Source organism: Thalassophryne amazonica, chromosome 7 (assembly GCF_902500255.1).
Source record: "Thalassophryne amazonica chromosome 7, fThaAma1.1, whole genome shotgun sequence".
Lineage (NCBI taxonomy): Eukaryota > Metazoa > Chordata > Actinopteri > Batrachoidiformes > Batrachoididae > Thalassophryne > Thalassophryne amazonica.
Genome location: NC_047109.1, coordinates 33,082,385 through 33,103,220, shown reverse-complemented (window position 1 = coordinate 33,103,220; position 20,836 = coordinate 33,082,385). Strand labels below are relative to the sequence as shown.

Below are 20,836 nucleotides of genomic sequence, written 5' to 3'. Positions count from 1 at the left end.
GGAATTGCCAAGATGTGGCGTGCCGTCGACTCCCCTCACAACACGTGTGTGTGTGTGTGTGTGTGTGTGTCATGCGCTCCCCCACCCCCCCAACACGTGCATGCATCCTGGACATCAGAGCTGCAGAACACGCACCGTGTGTTGACGGACACGCGTGTGTGTGCTCGCTTTCTGTACTCACATCAAAAACATAAAAAGATACATCGCTTGCGATGGGCTGGAAAGCGCACACACTGACAGGTCCAGCTGGACCGGAGCGTCAGTTTATGTGGACATGCAGCAAGCGATGTCTGTCTGACAGGAAAGTGAGCACCGCAGGACAACAGTACGACAAATCCACCACTTTCAGTCACATATCAGCAGAAATACACCGTAGCAAACACTGTTTGGTCAGTTATCACAGTTCTTTTTTCTTTTTTTTGAGAAAATATGTTTGTCTGCTTGTTGATTTTAGCCATTTCACGCTGTTTACAAGGCAGTGATTGTGGTGCAGTGGTAGAGTTGCCATCTGGTAATTAGGATGTATGGGTTCAAACCCTGTGAATATTGTGTTGGGGTTTTTTTTAACCAGGGTTGTTTAGCTGCGGAGTTCTGTATTGCGTCCCCTTTTATGTATTATTTATACCAACCCAGTGATATTCACTAATTATACAGCTGGTTTTTATTTCATTTTCCTCCAAATCAGCAGTGCGAAGTGGTGCGACTTGTCTCATGAAACACAATGCAAGTAGCTGCAGCACCGTGAGCTGCTGTTCCTGCTCGACAGACACGTCTTGTGCATGAACTGTTGTGCTGGTGTTGTGCACGCCTGCTCGTTGGCGCGATGATTCATGGTGCACTAATTTCGAACTGTTTCGGGCTGTTTCGCCATTTTCGTCCACACGTCATCCACACTTTACACTATGTGTGAAGGGGCCATAAGGAGTGCCTCCTAGCAGAACGTTAAAGGTGTCTTATGAAAGCACAAGTTTGATTTGAAGGTTCTAACCTCCTTCTCTGAACTCTATCAGAGGTATAATCGTCTTTCAGAAGTCCTAAAAATATAAAACCTTTTGTAGAAATATTCTCAGAAAAGACTTGATACCAGAAAGTGTGTCCAAGGTTCACAGTGTTCAGTCTAGTGCTGGGTCTCCTTCATTTCTGAGTTATGCTTCATTATCTGTCAGTCACTACTTTTCCTTGTTTCTTCTCCTTTTTGGAAGCCTGGACCAAAAGGTTCTGCTGGTCATAATGGTGCCCCTGGTCCTGTGGGACCACCTGGTGTTCCAGGGCCAAGAGGAGAGCGGGGTCCTCTCGGTGACCAAGGAACCAAAGGCCAACCAGGACCTAAAGGAGTACAAGGTGGACCAGTGAGTGATGGTTTCTATAGCCACAATATTTGTGCTTTCTTTGTACAAAACTTGTAAATAATGAATTAAAGTAATAATAAAGTAATAATAATAATAACAACATATTAATGTATTTATATGGCACTTTCAGGCAGTATTGTATATAGTAGATCATCAAACAGAACAATAAAACATTACACACTCAAAAAACAAATAAAATTGCACATGAAATGTCATTAAAACATGCAAGCCAGCAAGTACAAGATGAAGATAAAAAGCATAAAAACTAATTATGAACATTAGAAAATAAAGATTTGCTGTAAAACATTGAACTGAATTGGACTTTCGATGTCAGCTGGCAAACTGTAGTCAAAGGCAACGTAGACAAAGACTCTGTAGCCACTCAGGGAACTCCAAGTAATCCTCTGTCCTGGGACCGTCAGGCACAAGAAGGCACGTAAGGTTTAACGAGGTCAGCAAAATAGGCATGACCATTTAGCACTTTATACCATATGTCAGCAGCAAAACCATGAATTCTGCTTTTATATTCACAGGAAACCAGTGAAGGCAAACCAAAACAGGTGTAATATTATCAAATTTAATGGGGAAAAACACTCTAGTGAGTTTTCTGAGCCATCTGTAAACATCACACACTCTTAAGTGGTAATCCTTAAGTAACATTTCTCAGTTGGGGAGGAAATTACCAGATTTTATCTTTAATTTATGTTCTTTAGTTTCTGAAAGAAGATTCATTAATTGCTTTTTACCTTTGCCTTTTTGGAGGGTGTGGAGGCTATGTTATCTCTCTCTCTCTCTCTCTCTCTCTCTCTCTCTCTCTCTCTCTTTCTGTCGTGAGTGTGAGAATTTTGTGCACACTAAAATCCAAACTCTAGTGAAATTTGTTTGTCCATTGTCCATTGAACCTATGCGTGGGTGAACTTACCAGTGGTTTGGACAGAGAAAAGTAATTTTTCTTTCTCAGATCCAAAACCAAGCTTAGGCCTTTTGGAGTGAAGTTTTCAGTTTCCTTCCTCTCACAAGAAAAGCAGGTTAACTGGCTTTTACAATTATGACTGATGACTTTAAATGTTCTGTGTGTGTTAGTCCTGTAATGAACTGGCATCTGTCCAAAGTGTTGCTCTCTGTGATCTTGACTGGTGGAAGGAAAGAACTTGTTATCTTACTCTAGAAAGGAAGGTGTGTTCACCTGGACTGCAACAAAATCAGTGGTATTACATTGCTGTCTATGTAAGGAAAGGTCTTTGCAAGAATTATTCTTAATAGGATTCAGTCACTGTCACTAGCTGGAGCATTCTAGGTTCATGCACAAGAAGTCAGCCATTGTCCACATCCCAGTTCTGCCAGTATTTACAGAACACAAGCTTGAATATCAGCAGAGCTTGTTTGCAGCAGGTGACCGTTTTGGCAGTGTTTTGTTTGGTTAACTGGACTGTTTTGTGGAAACCTATTACAATTTGTGGGATCCCCAGTAATTCACTGGACATTATAGCTGGCTTGTATACAGGTAGTGTGAGTGCTGTTCCACCTGGGGACAGAGTCTCTTTTTTCCATTGAATTCTGGTGTTTATCAAGGATCTATTCTGGTTCCTATTGTATTTGTGCATGAATTATGTTGGTTAGGGTTGTGGAGTCCAGTGTGTTACGTATCTTTGTCGGTGAGGGGCTGTTTATTGAACTTGACTTTGTGGACAGAGCTGTAATCTTTGTGGAAATAGTCTTTGAGAAATTAAGTGAAGAATTTGGTTTCTGGGTTTGCAGTGGTCCTGGATCAAGATGAAGATCCTAGTTTTCAATGACTTCATAGACACATCCATCAGAATGCAGCGAATGTGACTAACATAGAGAGAGGGTCACTTATCTCTGCAGTGACATTCATATTTCTGACTGTTCGGACTTCAAGATCGAGAGACACCTGGGAAGTGCTTATGGAATCATAAGGTTAATGGTCAGAGGTGTGTGGTGATGCTGATGCCTTTGCAGGAGAACAAAGATCCAACTTTCTTGAGTCCTGGCACTTCATATGTTACTCTATGGTTCATAGACATGGACACTAACCAGTGACCTAAGGTACTTTGGCATGATCCAGCATGCAGAGGCCTCATTGTTGAGGATCCCAGCTATGAAACGCCAAAGGGAAGCTCACTTTGCTGTGACAGATACATGCTATTTCCAGAGGTGGTTGTCAGATTGGTTGTCTGCCATTGGGGTTACTACTGACCTGAGCTGTAACCCTCAAACAGAATGAGTAGGTACAGATTGTGAATGAAAGGTAACACTAGCTTTAAGTCCAAAAAGGAGACAATTATAATGTTGATTATGGCTGACTTCAGATATTTTTGTTGTACTGTTAAATTCATGACATTTTTACACTATAATTTGATAGTTAGCAACAACTTTTATCAGCAAAATTGCTCACCTTCTGTTTGGTCATCAAATTAATGCCTCAGTCCCAGATGATATGACTGAATGTAGAGAATAATAATGGTGAATCTATTCTACAGGGTCCTGGTCTATCTGAAGAGCAGGTTCTTCAACTCTGCAGGGGTGTGGTCACAGCTCAGATCTCCCAGTATGCTGCCTCCATCCAGTCCAAGTGCTCCCAAGGCTGTCCCATCAACAGTCGCACCCTCATAGGTCCCCCAGGTGTCAGAGGGCCACCAGGATCACCAGGCAAACCTGTAAGTCCCACTCCAGTGTAAGCACAAATCACATGACGATGGTGCAGCTCAGGTCTCTTGACCCCTTCAAGAAACTCACTTGATCTTAAAAATGGGAAGCATGATTAAGGCTGTTTCATTTACAATATTCACCGTTGCCTTTTTCTTCATTCTCTCCTTGAATTTGTACTTCAGAATTTAATTATCTTTGGTTCTTCTTGTTCTGATCTCATACTGTTCTATAACCTAGTCTCCTAGTCCATTACCACTACTTTTTTGTTTTAGTAAGCCCTTGCAATTTCTGACTTCTCTCAAATATGATCATTGGTGCATTAGGTCTGTTTGTAGTTGTTTGTAGTTCTCTTCTTCTACTATTGTAGGTCACAAGCTGTTTTACTTTCTTCTGTCAGACAGAAATAAGTCCTATATAGGCAATGAGGCCCAATGGTGCTGGTGTTTATCTTCAGATTCTGTAGGGTGAAGTGCATTACAGACTATAACTGTCCCTGCATGGAATGAAGGTCCATCACAGGCTGCTTCCCCGCAAGATGGTACCATTTGCATTAAATGTCTTATCCAAGGGCACAGACAGGTAGGGTGACCAGGAAATCAACTCAGGTTTACAAACTGGCAGCCAACCTCTTATCCCACTAAAGTGCTTTCTCTGCAAGGTACTATTTCATTAAGATGATGTTAATTATTGTCAAATCAAATACCACTGCAAAATTTCTGTCTTTTCTCACTCTTGTTGACCTCAGTGTCTTGCCCATTTAAGCCCAAAAGGCCTCCTTTTCATCCTCTTTAAACCCAACTAGGATAGCATATAGGAGAATTTGGTGATTCTGAAAGTGACACCATATACGTGACCCTGGCCTGAACAAGCAAGGCATGCTACTGTTATTAGTATTTGAAGAGCAACACAGTCAACAAATCTGGTAATATGAAATTATATATATGAAATTATGACCAATGTTTCAACATACATGAAGGCATTAGGTGCAAAAGCGCGGCAAAGATACTTTACCAAGCTGATATGCTGGTATGAGCAAGCTGGTATGATAAGGGACAGAAAATCCTGATCCCTACAAATTTCCAAGGGAGTTGTACAGGTATACCCAGAAAGCTGACCAACTTTGGAATTCGGACAAATCTAAACATATTTGAACTTGAATCCAGCTTTATTCAGCCTAAAGGTGGTGAGAAACTACAAAAGCTTGGAGGCTGACAGGTACAGTGAGGAAAATAAGTATTTGAACACCCTGCAGTTTTGCAAGTTCTCCCACTTAGAAATCATGGAGGGGTCTGAAATTTTCATTTTAGGTGCATGTCCACTGTGAGACATAATCTAAAAAGAAATCCGGAAATCACAATGAATGATTTTTTTAATAATTTATTTGTGTGTTACTGCTGCAAATAAGTATTTGAACCCCTACCAACCAGCAAGAATTCTGGCTCACACAGACCTGTTAATTTTTCTTTAAGAAGCCCTCTTATTCTGCACTCTTTACCTGTATTAATTGCACATGTTTGAACTTGTTACCTGTATAAAAGACACCTGTTCACACACTCAATCAATCCCACTCCAACCTGTCCACCATAGCCAAGACCAAAGAGCTGTCTAAGGACACTAGGGACAAAATTGTAGACCTGCACAAGGCTGGGATGGACTACAGGACAACAGGCAAGCAGCTTGGTAGAACACAACAACTGTTATGATTATTTATTAGAAAGTGGAAGAAATACAAGATGACTGTCAATCTCCCTCAGTCTGGGATTCCATGCAAGCTCTCACTTTGTGGGGTAAGGATGATTCTGAGAAAACTCAGAACTACACAGAAGGATCTGGTCAATGACCTGAAGAGAGCTTGGACCACAGTCACAAAGATTACATTAGTAACACATTATGCTGTCATGGTTTAAAATCCTGCAGGGCAGCAAGGTCCCCCTGCTCAAACCAGCACATGTCCAGGCCCGTTTGAAGTTCACCAGTGACCACCTGGATGATCCAGAGGAGGCATGGGAGAAGGTCATGTGGTCCAGATGACCAGAATAGAGCTTTTTGGAATCAACTCCACTTACCATGTTTAGAGGATGAGAACAACCCCAAGAAAACATCCCAACCATGAAGCATGGGGGTGGGAAAAATCATACTCTGGGGGTGCTCACATCATACTCTGGGGGTGCTCTTCTGCAAAGGGGACAGGACGACTGTACCGTATTGAAGGGAGGATGGATGGTGTCATGTATTGCGAGATTTTCGCAAACAACCTCCTTCCCTCAGTAAGAGCATTGAAGATGGGTCATGGCTGGGTCTTCCAACATGACAATGACCCCAAACACACAGCCAGGGCAACTAAGGAGGGGCTCCATAAGAAGCATTTCAAGGTCCTGGAGTGACCTGGCCAGTCTCCAGACTTGAACTCAATAGAAAATCTTTGGAGGGAGCTGAAACTCCAAACCTGAAAGATCTAGAGAAGATCTGTATGGAGGAGTGGACCAAAATCCCTGCTGTAGTGTGTGAAAACCTGGTGAAAAATTACAGGAAATGTTTGACCTCTGTAATTGCAAACAAAGGCTACTGTACCAAATATTAACATTGATTTTCACAGGTGTTCAAATACTTATTTGCAGCAGTAACATACAAATAAATTGTTAAAAAAATCATACATTGTGATTTCTGGATTTTTATTTATTTTTTTTATTTTTTTTAGATTATGTCTGTCACAGTGGACATGCACCTAAGATGAAAATTTCAGACCCCTCCATGATTTCTAAGTGGGAGCACTTGCAAAATCGCAGGGTGTTCAAATACTTATTTTCCTCACTGTATGTATTCATACAGCAATGCATGTTACAAACACTCTGAATATCACAGGCTTCCACAACATCCAATATCAGTAATCAGTAATGCCCTTAGTCATTCATTAAAATGCCCATTTTTAAAAATGAGTTATATTTAAAAGATTTGGTAGGTGTGAGGGAAATTGAGAATTAGAAGTCAAGATAACACCCTGGATCCTGATTAACATCACTTTGAGCAAATGGAATCAGTTAATCAGTGAAATCACCTGGTGGAGTGGGTGGTTCCAAAGAAAACCTGCACCCTCTTGGGCCTTTCTGGAATAAGTTGAAGACCTCTGGATTAGGCTGTTTTTACTGAAAAAACAAAATATTAATTAAATCCCTTCTTATATTAATTAAATCTGGACATTCAATCTGGAACATTCTGGACATTCAATCTCAGAAGCGGGACTCTCAGAATCATTTTACTCAGTCCGTCAGTGTGCGACTATTGCCTTGGCGCCAGATAAATTCAAACTTGGTCGCAACTCGCGTATAGCACACACTGATGATGACAGGTGAGATGCAGAAATTTCACAAAGACTCATTATTTTTTGCTTTTTACAGTGTGTTTGGGTCACAAAGTTAATTTATTTTAGGGTGGGTGTTTAATCAACTTTAATTTAAAAAATGATTTAATTTAGGATGGGCGTTTAACAGATTTTCATTAAGAAAGGTGGCCAGATGCACGGCCAGCACGCAGATGTAGTATTCATGTTCTATCTTGACATTCAACATCCTACTCACATAGGCTGCAGTATCTGAATTCTTTGAATATTGTCCAAATTTTAAAATATTCTGTAAAATGTAGTTGTTTCTCAGATTATGAAAAGTTGTGTAACACCTGAAATCAGGTCCAGAAAGCATCTCACTTCAGTCACTCGGGGCCAGACTTATTGTTCCAGTCAAATCTGCACGATTGGTTGTTAGTTTATGGTCGACTTGCAGGTGTAGCATGTGGGCCATGTGACATCCTGCTGAAAAAGAAACCAGTACCTCCTGCAGACATCATTTATGTTGTTGTGTTGCAATATTTCCTTATGCCCTTCCTCTCTCAACTGCAGTTTCAGGGAGAAACTGAAAATATTTTTTTAAACTGTACTTTACTCATGAAGTACTAAATAATATAATTATAAAATAAACAGAAATTTAAAACAAACAAGCAAACAATTGCACGCTATTTGTCTTCAGTTTTAACATACATTATTTTAATATTGGGGTAAAGATGGATTCATCCACATGGGAGAAACAGGATTGTCACTCATCTGCAGCTTATCTGGGATGTGAGTGTTGAGATGAAGACGTCACACCGAAATGCAAAGAGTGTATGTCAGGGGTGCCCAAGTTCGATCCTGGAGATCTACCTTCCTGACACTCTTAGTTGTCTCCCTGTTCCAACACACCTGAATCCAATGAAAGGCTCATTAAAAGCCTTCTATCGAGCCTTTCATTGGATTCAGGTGTGTTGGAACAGGGAGACAACTAAGAGTGTCAGGAAGGTAGATCTCCAGGACCGAACTTGTGCACCCCTGGTGTATGTGATAAATGTAGCACATGCCAAGAAGAGTCTACTCACAAGGGTGTATCATGAGTCTTCCAGCCCACTATCAAGCATGATCGTTTCATGTCATAATTCACCATTTATTGATTTCATTTGTATCTCTTTGTCTCAGGGAAAAGCAGGGAAAACCGGATTAAAGGGGGCCCGAGGAGCTCAAGGCAACAGAGGACAGGCAGGGCTAAAGGGGCCACAGGGTGAAAGAGGTAAGCTGGTGTTTCTTGTCCTCAGTAGCAGAAGAAGAAAGTCTTTATTGTCTTTGAACAATGCATATAACAAAATTTGTTTCCTCAAGGTGTGTGTAATTTGCTGCTTAGAGTTCAGGATGCAGCACTCACTTCAGGATCAGTGAGGCTTACAGCAGATCATGGGCAGCCTTGCACAGAGGCATGAAAGACACTGAACACATATACAAGCAGCACATTGAGGATAGTTTCAGGAATGCAGTCGATGCAAAATGTGGCAATGGAACATCACAGACTACAACACCCTCCCTCAGCTGATCACTTGGCTTACAAAGCTCTCTCTGTCTGTGGATTCTGGATTTCCTGACCAGTACACCCCAGCATGTCGGACTGGGTCGCCGCACTTCCTTCACAGTTACCCTCAGCAATTGCGTCCCCCAAGATTGTATCCTCAGTCCAGGTACTCCCTATTCACAAGTGACTGCACCTCCACCCACAGCTCCAAAACTGTGGTCAAGTTTGCAGATGATACGACCATAGTGGGTCTGATCACCAGCAACGATGAGGCGGGATATATGGAGGATGTCTGGATACTGTCTGCCCAGCGCAAGGAAAATGATCTCAACTTCAGCATGAAGAAAACCAAGGAAATAAGCAAGGATTTCAGGAAAAACAATAAAAAATGCCACACTGAGCTGTGCATTGGTAGGGAGAAGAATGTGAACATCCTCAGCTTCAAATTCCCTTAAGATTCCCTCACCTGGAGACTTAATACCTCACACCCAAGACCCAGAAGCATCTGTTTCATCTGAGGACACTGAAACGCAATAAACTCCAACAGAATCTGCTCATTAACGCCTTCTTGCTGCACCATCGAGAGCATTCTGAATGCAGTCTGGTTTTCCAGATGTGCTGCAGGGGAGAGGAACGACTTACAGCGGGTGATAAAAAGGACTGAGTGGATTGCCAGCTCTCCACTCCCACACCTGAGTGACTGTAACAATTGTAAGAACTCCTCACATTCTGGACAGTCCTTCTTTACCACCTTCCCATCAAGCAGGCTGAGAACACATGTTCTCATATAATTCCCTTCAGCTGCTGCCTTGTTTTCACTCAAAGTCACCACAAGATCTGCAAGGTGGATCTGCATTTTAATGCTGGATGCCCTTCCTGATGCAACTACACGGCAGGGTGGGGTTTGAACCGGGAACCTTCCACACTGAAAACAAGTGTGCTAACCACCTTTCATTTGCACAGTCATAACACAAAACAGTGCACAGTGCAATGCAAGGTTCATTGTGCTTCCAACAGATGAAGTTTCGGTTTTACACCCACCACCTTTTTTTTAATCACAAATATACTTGGTCACATTTCCGTTCTCGTGGGTGTGTTGGTCTTAAAATGAGGTGCAGTGAGGTGTAGTATTAGTGGAGGGGTGTCATGAGTGAGCAAAATGTGATTTCTGGATAAACTACCAAAACGGATGAAATTCGAGCACACTATATCTATTATTCACACACTGCAATAATCAGGTTAAATTTTCATCGGTTCATGACATGGGTAAACTCTGCACATACACACAATTCAATTTGATACAGCAACAATTCACAATATTAGTTGCCCCACAGCACGGTTTAAATGTTAAACCTTACACACACACACACACACACACACACACACACACACACACACACACACACACACACACACACACACACACACACACACACACACACACCCACACCCCCGAGCAAGCACACTGGCAACAGTGGTAAGGAAAAACTCCCTCAAGGTTTTTTTTTTTTCTTTTTATGATTCTACAAAGAAATCTCAAGCAGACCAGCCTCAGAGGAGTGACCATCTGCTTTGTCCATACTAACAAATAAGACAAAATAAAAGCACAACAACAAATCGTCACACATGCAAACACAGAAATGTTGCAGCTAAGCAACTGTACAGTGTTATTTGACTAAAAAGATTAATCCAGGTTTTGAGTATAATTCTTATTGTTACATGGGAAACAAGGTACCAGTAGATTCAGTAGATTCTCACAAATCCAACAAGACCAAGCATTCATGATATGCACACTCTTAAGGCTATGAAATAGGGCTATTAGTTAAAAAAAAAGTAGAAAAGGGGGTGTTCACAATAATAGTAGCATCTGCTGTTGATGCTACAAATTCAAAACTATTATGTTCAAACTGCTTTTTTAGCAATCCTGTGAATCACTAAACTCATATTTAGTTGTATAACCACAGTTTGTCATGATTTCTTCACATCTGCGAGGCATTAATTTTGTTGGTTTGGAACCAAGATTTTGCTGGTTTACTAGTGTGCTAGTGTGTAATAACATATCCAAACTGATCCATGATACCTGGTATGCGATATATAGGCCCAACACCATAGTAGGAGAAACATGCCCACATCATGATGCTTGCACCACCATGCTTCACTGTCTTCACTGTGAACTGTGGCTTGAATTCAGAGTTTGGGGGTCGTCTCACAAACTGTCTGCGGCCCTTGGACCCAAAAAGGACAATTTTACTCTCATCAGTCCACAAAATATTCCTCCATTTCTCTTTAGGCCAGTTGATGTGTTCTTTGGCAAATTGTAACCTCTTCTGCACGTCTTTTATTTAACAGAGGGACTTTGCGGGGGATTCTTGCAAATAAATTAGCTTCACACAGGCGTCTAACTGTCAGAGCTCTTACAGGTAACTCCAGACTGTCTTTGATCATCCTGGAACTGATCAGTGAGCCTTTGCCATTCTGGTTATTCTTCTATCCATTTTGATGGTTGTTTTCCATTTTCTTCCACGTGTCTGTTTTTTTTTTTTTGTTTTGTTTTTTTTTCCATTTTAAAGCATTGGAGATCATTGTAGATGAACAGCCTATAATTTTTTGCACCTGCGTATAAGTTTTCCCCTCTCCAATCAACTTTTTAATCAAACTACGCTGTTCTTCTGAACAATGTCTTGAACGTCCCATTTTCCTCAGGATTTCAAAGAGAAAAGCTTGTTCAACAGGTGCTGGCTTCATCCTTAAATAGGAGACACCTGATTCACACCTCTTTGTTCCACAAAATTGACAAACTCACTGACTGAATGCCACACTACTATTATTGTGAACACCCCCTTTTCTACTTTTTTTTTACTAATAGCCCAGTTTCATAGCCTTAAGAGTGTGCATACTATGGATGCTTGGTCTTGTTGGATTTGTGAGAATCTACTGAATCTACTGGTACCTTGTTTCTCATGTAACACTAAGAAATATACTCAAAACCTGGATTAATCTTTTTAGTCACATAGCACTACTATTATTCTGAACACTACTGTATACATGTTAGCTTTTTTCCACACGCTTTGAACCCTGTGGCTTAAAAAACTGAAATATGTCCATTAATGCATTGATTGGCAGAATAAAAGACACTTAGTAAATATAAATTCTTATCTGTTGGTTTCAGTGTGATTCATTAAAGCGTCCTGATTATCCAAAACGGTGTCTAAGAAAAGTCCCTCTGTAACACAGCTGCGCTTGAGATCTCCTCTCTTCCACTGAGTCTTGGCGATTAAATTATGCTGTCAGTCACAAAGAAATAAAATAAAATAATGTTAAAATGAGTCCGTTTTGTTTCTGAGTCAAGTGGACAGTAACACTCACTGTAACGTCCAAAGTGAACCTGAACTACACTACCCACAATGCTTCCCGCATCGACCGGCCAATCACGTTTTGCGCTTGTCAGCAAGCGACAGCCATGAACACACAACAGATGGACTAAAATGTTTGGTTTTAGGGTTTACAAACAGTTTTGACCGTTAAACCTTGCTCACTTTACCAGAAAAAAAATGTTAGCGGACTGAAAGTTATTGGAACTAAATTCTTCGTAAGATAATTGGTCCGCTGATGATTTTAAAAGTTATCTGAAAAGCTAATCGCTAACAAAAACATTAGCTTCATTAGTTATCGGATTAGCTCAACTGTGCTCACTGCTGTATATTTGTATACGTGCGTGTGGCGCTGTAGGAGACAGCAGCCTTTCCAGTTGCTCCACAGCACGGAGCTGTTTACTTTTAACTTTACTTTTTTCTTTTTATCTGGTGGAAAATAATGACGATGTCAAGTGTTTTCCTTGTGTAACCTTGCTAAATGCTGTGTAGTCATATAACCTTTCTTCATTTTTTTTAAGATTCAAGTGAACTTGTTTGTGCAGAATGACCTTGCGAATAGATAAAATAACTGCCCCAACTTGGAGGAAGAGCGCTACACCCACATCCAGAGAACTCCTTTGAGCAATGAGGCTTTGCAGCTTTGTGAACTACTGTTTGCTCCTTTTTGCAAGGATAAAATAACTTGGCTTTGGTTCTGAATCTGGTTTCAAGTGAAGAATTTTTCTAACAGTAATCCCTTGGATAATTTTAATCTTAAAATATCACCAAGAGCCAGTCATCTTTATTCAAAAGAGGAACTCCTGGCTGTTAAGACAAAAGCACAAGCTGAGGAGGAGATACCGGTGTCGCCGACTGAACGGTCCCCCCTAAAAATCAGTCCACCCTGCCTTCACTTCCCATGCGTCATTTCAGAGTGTCAGCAGCATAATTTCTGAGCATCAGCAGTGATTCACAGATTATCACCTCGTTTCTGCTTCAAACTGCACTCCAGTCATCATCTATCTCAGCGACAGATATCTGAAGCTTTTGTTCAACAATCATTTTCACATAAATTCAGCATTATTTCATCATAAAAGATGGAGCAGCGATCAGAGCGGTTCACTGATTATCACCTTGTTTCTGCTTAAAACTGACTTTAGAATGGTTTAAGGGGTTTTATTTTGTCATCTGATGGTTAATAATCACATTACTCCCTTTGATTGCTTTGGGTGTGGAGAGTCAGACTCAGAGAGTCAGGCTCAGATGCATGCGCAGTAAAGGCAGGGTGGACCAATTTTTAGAGGGGATCGTTTGATCAGCAACACCGGGGCTGCATGGCTGGTGCTAGGCTGTTGTCTAAACAGTATTTGTATAGTAAGTATATCAAATACATGGAACGCATGAATTATCCAAGCATGTGTAATTCATTAAAATAAAGTGATCATTTCAAGAAAAAGGTCTCAAACTGTCCTTCCTGTGAGACTGTTAAATTCAAAATGTACCAACAAGCATTGTGTTATTCAGCTGTAAGTTACATTGTTTCTCACAAGATCCTCATGTTTTTGTTTGTTTTTTGTAAAGGCACAAAGGGTTCTAAAGGTGCTTCAGGTGATCCCGGTAAAGGCCTGCCAGGACTTGATGGACCACAGGGAGACAAAGGTGCATTATCACTCGTCCTTACACAGAAGTTCACACTGTAATAACAAGCTGTTCTCATTACACTGATGGATGAAACAGTTTGTGTACCTCTACTGGTTTTGATTTTATGACATTAAATCAGAAGAAGCAGCAAATGGAAGAATGAAACTGAAAAACGCTCATTTTCTAGAAACGCAAACTTCAAAACCATGCTGAGAGAAAATGAAAGAAATGTCTGTTTTGGCTGCATTACAAAAACCCTTCTGCAGGGTTGTTAGGAAGGTAACCTGTCAAACAATCACAATAATAGCTTCTTTACAATATAATTTCATACATTTCTGTGCAAAAACACTCTCACAAACTCCATTCACTGATTATCTCCCTCAAACGTTTTACTCCCTTTCTCATTTTTTCATACCTAAATTAATATGAAATCCTTTCCACAGGGTTGTGTGGCAGTGTGACCGTGTTATTTGAGTTTTAGAAAATAGCCACTGCAACACAATCGGACAGCTGTTTACTTCTCTGATTTAACACACTGAAATTGTTTAATTTAAGATTTAATGCATACATAATCCATACTGCACGGAAATCGGAAACCGACTCGATTTGAAAGCGTTTATCCTCAGCGTGTCTCCTTTTTATGTGGTGAGCTGCAAGATGATAGCACTCATTGGACTTTTGTTACTGTGTTCCCGACTGTGCTGCACCAGAACCACAACCACAAGCCCTGTGCAGTGACCAGACAGCATGGGCTAAAAAACGAATTAATTTATGAAAAGACGGACTTGTTTAAAAACAAAGAGTACAACAGCCAGTTTTCATGAATAGCCACAGGTGGCGATGGTGAGAGTCGTGCAACTGAGCTTCATAGTACTGAGTGAGGCCAATTCAAAGAATCCAAAAATGTGCCCGTTCTTAAAGGACATGTCGCATGTGTTTTAACGTCCCAGTTCACAACACAACATCAAAGTACTCATGATTGTAAATCTCCCTGCGCACATGCGCTCATAATTAGTGGTTTCTGATGTTTTTTATTCCTCTCCCGAAGCGAGGAAACAGGTGCATTTCCGAAAAATGCCTCACTCTGCAATTCTCGGCATTTCTCTGTGTGTGACGTAGTTAAGAGCAAAACACAAACATCCCAGACAGAGACAGACAGAGCAAAACGAATGAGGTTATGCCCAATAACAAAGCTTCGGAGCTTTTCTTTGAAAGCAGTGGCTCGGATTTACAGAGGGGACGACACACTTCACCCCCGAAACTCTTAACTTTTTCAGAGTCTGTCGGATTTTGGAACTTGTCGTGATGCTGTTGTTTGTGCCACAGTTGCTGGTTTACTGCTGCGGACGTGCCTGGACATGCAGAAGTATGTCTCGTATTTTACACACTCAGAAGACGCTATTTTCAGGAGCTAATAGTCTATGTAATGTGCCACGATCCTGACAGAAGTTGAGTTGAGCATTAATCAGAACCCGAGAGCGAGTGGACCTGGACATTATTCTCTGGCCGAGTGGAACTTGAAAATGCTCTTTGGCTGTGAATCTGACTGTGGACGAGTGGACCGTTCCATGCCTGGCGATCGTAATTGCGATTGTGCGCACATGACGTCTGCGTGTGGGGGGGGGCTTCTTTTTGTTGTAGAATATTAAGTTTTTTTTTCATCTTTTGCTTTGTGTTCTTTTCAATGGAGCTATTTACTTTGAGAGAGTCTTTGGATGTAGTGTGTGTGTGTGTGTGTGTGTGTGTGTGTGTGTGTGTGTGTGTGTGTGTGTGTGTGTGTGTGTGTGTGTGTGTGCGCAGCAGCTGTTTTAACCCTCAATTTAGACTGACTTCTGGCTGAATTTGAACAATATATAACCAGTATTTTACCTGTAGACTCTCTCAAATGTCATAAAACTGACAATCTCTATAAGCAACTTTTTAAAAGAGAATTAATGTTGAATAATCCCTTAAAAAAACAGCTGTTTATTGCCGCTTAATGAATGTGGAATGTCTCTGTGATGACACAGATATATATATTTATTAGATTTTTCACAGTTATATACAACATTTATTAGCATTTTTTAACAGGCTGCGTTTATGACTAATTGCTGCAGGTACAAAAAAAAAACATCTCACACCTGCTGCTTTTACAGTGACTGCATCAAAATAAACAGTTATCACTTAAAAACAAGTCATCATAACACAACATCACACTTGTGTAAACTTTGGAATTAATCTGTGCGTCAGCTCACTGAAGCGCACGCTGGGACGCTTCTGATGTCACCTGTTGGAAACACCTGAGTACTCACGAGTACTTTGTTTTCAGAAGTCTCCATAGCTGTTTGCTGTGAATGCCGTATACTTTGAAACCGGTCATGGAAGTGCACAAAGTAATCCCCGTGGATCATCGGATGGTTACTAACAGCCTAAATTGTTATGATTTCAGTGCGACATGTCCTTTAAGTCACTTAGTGATAAAAGTTTGAGGAATCCAAAAATGTGCAGTTATTAAATCACTGAGTGATAAGAGTTCAGAGGAATCAAAAATAATTGTGTACCTAAGGCCCCATTAAAAAAAAAAAAAAAAAAAACAGTTTATCATCCCTGACCGCATGTCAAAATCGGCCCCAATCAAATTTTTATTTTATTTTTTATTTTGTCGAATTTCATTGATGCCGATACAGCTGGTGCAAGAACCAGTGTTGCGACCTAGAAATTGGTCCGGCCTGCCTTCACTGTGCCTTCACTGCGCATGCATCGAAGACTGACAATGAGTCTCTACGCTCAAAGCGATCAGATGGAGCAATGTGATTATTAACCATCAGATGACAAAGTGAAACCTCTTTCTCGAGTCAGTTTTAAGCAGAAACAAAATGATAACTGGTGAATCGCTACTGACACTCCAAAATGACGTAGGTGCCACAGCAGAACGTCTGAGTCTGACGTGCTGCTGTGTCGCTCTGATCACTCCCCCATCTTTTATTATGAAATAATGCTGAATTCATGTGGAAATGATTGTTGTACAAAGGCTTCAGATATCTGTCGCTGAGATAAATGATGACTGGAGTGCAGTTTTAAGCAGAAACAAGGTGATAATCGTTGATTCACTGCTGACACTCAGAAATGACACGTGCAGTGAAGGCATGACAGACTGATTTTTAGGGGGGGGACCATTCAGTCTGTGACACCGGCATGTCCGGTAGGTGGCGAGTACGCTTTACAACGGTTGCAAGGTGAGTTTTTCCTCAGGGAGTTGTAGCTGCTGAAATATTCTATTCTGTGTGCCTTCTGCCAAACTGTAGCTGAAATTTCACTTTTTTTTTTTGTAGAAAATCCTTCTACCTTGTTGTATCAGGCAGAACTTATATATATATATATATATATATATATAATACAAATAATGGATGGTAAGGAGTCCAACATAGAGAAATATTGGATGAAGAAAAGTTATATTGGATGTTATGTTCTCCACCCCCCTCCCAAGTTAAGCCGCACCTCAGCGTAAAATGTTCGTAACAACTTTGCAAGCCCTTGCCTGTCAAGTTCTGTCCAGTAACAGTTTGTTGATTCAGCTCCAATTGCTGTGATCAACGATTTTGATGCGATGAATGCTTCTAAAACATCAGTAGCGTGCTTGTCTACCTTCTTAGTGTTTTGGGCATCCTTGGAGTTCAATATTTCCACCAGTTCCTCCTCTGTGAACTCAGCAAACTCTGCTGACAGACGATTTTCTGCTGTTGTTGACATGTTTGTTGCCATTTTTTCAACCAGCGTCTGTCGGCTAGTTCCTGACCTTTGTATGCTGTGCTCTGATTGGTTAGCTGTTGGCAGTATGCTCTAACGCTATTGGTCAGTGGGAACTGATCCAATATTACTTTTGGTCCTAGCCTTTTTGGATCCTTTTGGATCCAACATAACTTTCTGGTGCCAAGCATGCCAAAATACAGGTAAATGATGGACAGAAAGGCTGATCTGTGATTGGCTATATATATATATATATATATATATATATATATACACGAGGTCTGTCCATAAAGTATCGTACCTTTTTATTTTTTTCAAAAACTATATGGATTTCATTCATATGTTTTTACGTCAGACATGCTTGAACCCTCGTGCGCATGCGTGAGTTTTTCCACGCCTGTCGGTGACGTCATTCGCCTGTGAGCACGCCTTGTGGAAGGAGTGGTCCCACCCCCTCGTCGGATTTTCATTGTCTGGAAATGACGGAAGGACTTTTTTTTCCATCAGAATTTTTTCAGAAGCTGTTAGAGACTGGCACCTGGAAACCATTTGAAAAATTTATCTGGCTTTCAGTGAAAATTTTACGGGCTTCACAGAGAACAAGGACCTACAGGTTTAAGGACCCCTTTAAAGGACGGTCGGTGCGCCGCACTGCGAGCTGCGACGATGCGGCACAAACCACTGGATCATTTCTAAGCTGATGGCTCTGTGGATACGAGACCGTCGTGTGCTCTTTCTCTGGTTATCACAAGACCTGGACATCAGCCATTTTCCGGCAGATTTCACTTTTAACAAGAGATTTTGTCATGGAAAGCCGCGCGGAGGCTTCGCGCGTCACGACCGATTCGCTGATGAAGCGAGACAAAGGAACACCTCCGTTTCGGAGTGTTAGAGGACCAGTTGGGACATGTCTATCTCGGCTTTCAGTGCTTACCAGTCGAGTGAGTATAAAAGAACTTGTGGAGAGCTGGACATGTCCCAACTTAGAAATGATCCAGTGGTTTGTGCCGCATCGTCGCAGCTCGCAGCGCGGCGCACCGACCGTCCTTTAAAGGGGTCCTTAAACCTGTAGTTAAAGTCCTTATTCTCTGTGAAGCCCGTAAAATTTTCACTGAAAGCCAGATACATTTTTCGAATGGTTTCCAGGTGCCAGTCTCTAACAGCTTCTGAAAAAATTCTGATGGAAAAAAAGTCCTTTTCATTCCGCCATTTCCAGACAATGAAAATCCGACGAGGGGGCGGGACCACTCCTTCCACAAGGCGTGCTCACAGGCGAATGACGTCACCGACAGGCGTGGAAAAACTCATGCATGCGCACGAGGGTTCAAGCATGTCTGACGTAAAAACATATGAATGAAATCCATATAGTTTTTGAAAAAAATAAAAAGGTACGATACTTTATGGACAGACCTCGTATATATGAAAACCCACCCTCCCTCATGATTTTTTTCTGATGTCACGGATGATAAACTAATGTTTTTGGGGTTTCTTTAATGGGGCCTAATGTGAAAAGAGAACTGTTCTCAATGTCAGTTAAATGGGAGCAGGCAGGTGCTTCAAATAAGTCCAACACTGGAGTAACTAGCAATCCAGAAAAACAGAGCTACAGTATCCAATAATGTTAAGCAAAATCACAGGTCCAAAAACAGCACACAGGAGGTCAAACCACTTCACCCTGTTACAGAGAATAGTCATGTAAAATACACTGGAAGGTGACACAAGATCCAACCATCTGTCAAAGGACACCCACCAGATTGTTATCACTGGAAACAAGGCTCAGATGACTGTCATCTGAAATACCTGCTTGCATGGAAACCAAGCAACGAGGAGAGGTCAGAGTCGAGGAGACGCTTTAATGTACACCACTGATGGAAAAATGCAGAGATGCAAGAAATACTGAGAGACGCTGAATCGAAGATAGGATCAGGTAGCGGTGAGCGTAACAACAACACAGAAAATGAGCTGCAGGGCTGTATGCCGGGAGAAAAGAAACCGTTTCACTGTTCTGAATGACTAAATCCCACAAGGGAGCAGGAGATAAACAGAGATCAATGACAGACAGGGGACAAAGTGCACCTACACGCGCGCACGCAAGCCAGTGACTTGTTTTGCTTAATGTCCATGTGTCCAATAGCAGAATGTGCAATATCACATTGCAAATTTATCTCTTTACAGAATTTGTGAAACCATGCGCCTCAGTGCGTCTGTGGTTGACTTTTACTGAACACAGTTTTATAAATCTCCTTCCAGTTTTAGTTTTGCATTACACGTTGCTCTCGTCAGAGTACCTGCAGACTCTTCCTTATTTTCTTGAATGTCCTCTCTGCAGGTTTATCCGGTCATCCAGGTGAACCACAAAATGGCACAGATGGTCCTCGTGGACCACGGGGATTCCCTGGTCCTGCTGGTTTACCCGGTGTGGTTGGAATCCCAGGTGTTCCGGGTTTTTGTGAGGCACGGGACTGCAGCATTTATGCACCGGTGATGCGGAAAGAGCAGGGCCTGGTGAAAGGACCATCCAATCGCAAAATCTGAAGAAGGCCACTGAAAGATGAAGACTCTGATAGTCACTGCTATTTTAACTGACACTGGAACTGAACTACAGTTTTTTTTATAATAAAGTAAAAGTTCATGTTGTTGTCTTATTTTTGTAGCTTTTGTTGAGTGAATGTTCAGTGTGCTTGAGAAAGTAACAAACTGCATACAGTGAGGGTAATATTCTATTTTCAGCATTGCACAAAACTTTCTGACAACTTGTTTCAAATTTTATGACCATGGCGCAGTGATACTCGCAGATCCAAGCAACAATGGATCCAGATGCAGGATTTGCAGCCCAACATTATGCACAAAACTTAAATAAGATTCAAGATGTGCAACACATGAATTACTTTCTTTTGAGGAATGAGCTAGTTGTCTGCCTGGTTGGTTGCCATCCAGGAGCGGTTGCGTACTGTGACATCAGCAGCACATGCTCCTACATCTGACCTGTCTTTCAGTTATTCAAATCTCTGCAGAAAATAACTTTAGTTTATTTTGTATCTTGGAATATTTCAGCAGTTAGATTTATGATTTATGTTGAAATAGTGATATTATGAGATCGTCCCGAGTTTGCTTTCGACCTTTCTGTGTGGAGTTTGCACATTATTCCCTGTGGGTTCCTACAGGTGCTCCGGCTTCCTCCCACTTCCAAAGACATGCAGATTGGGCAGCCTGTCCAGCCTGTCCAGAGTGA

At 41.4% G+C, this 20,836-nt stretch overlaps 1 protein-coding gene across 1 annotated transcript in view; it reads left to right on the top strand.

Moving 5' to 3' along the window:
• The window catches only part of zgc:113232 (uncharacterized protein LOC541546 homolog), a 96,988-nt gene extending 76,790 nt beyond the window's left edge, over positions 1-20,198 (top strand). Inside the window, exons 19-23 of the mRNA XM_034173983.1 lie at positions 1,203-1,349; positions 3,851-4,027; positions 8,521-8,611; positions 13,819-13,896; positions 19,934-20,198. Of these exons, the coding sequence (XP_034029874.1) occupies positions 1,203-1,349; positions 3,851-4,027; positions 8,521-8,611; positions 13,819-13,896; positions 19,934-20,139 (699 nt within the window). The 3' untranslated portion in view covers positions 20,140-20,198. The remainder of the gene's footprint in view (positions 1-1,202; positions 1,350-3,850; positions 4,028-8,520; positions 8,612-13,818; positions 13,897-19,933) is intronic.
• The last annotated feature ends 638 nt before the right edge of the window (positions 20,199-20,836 follow it).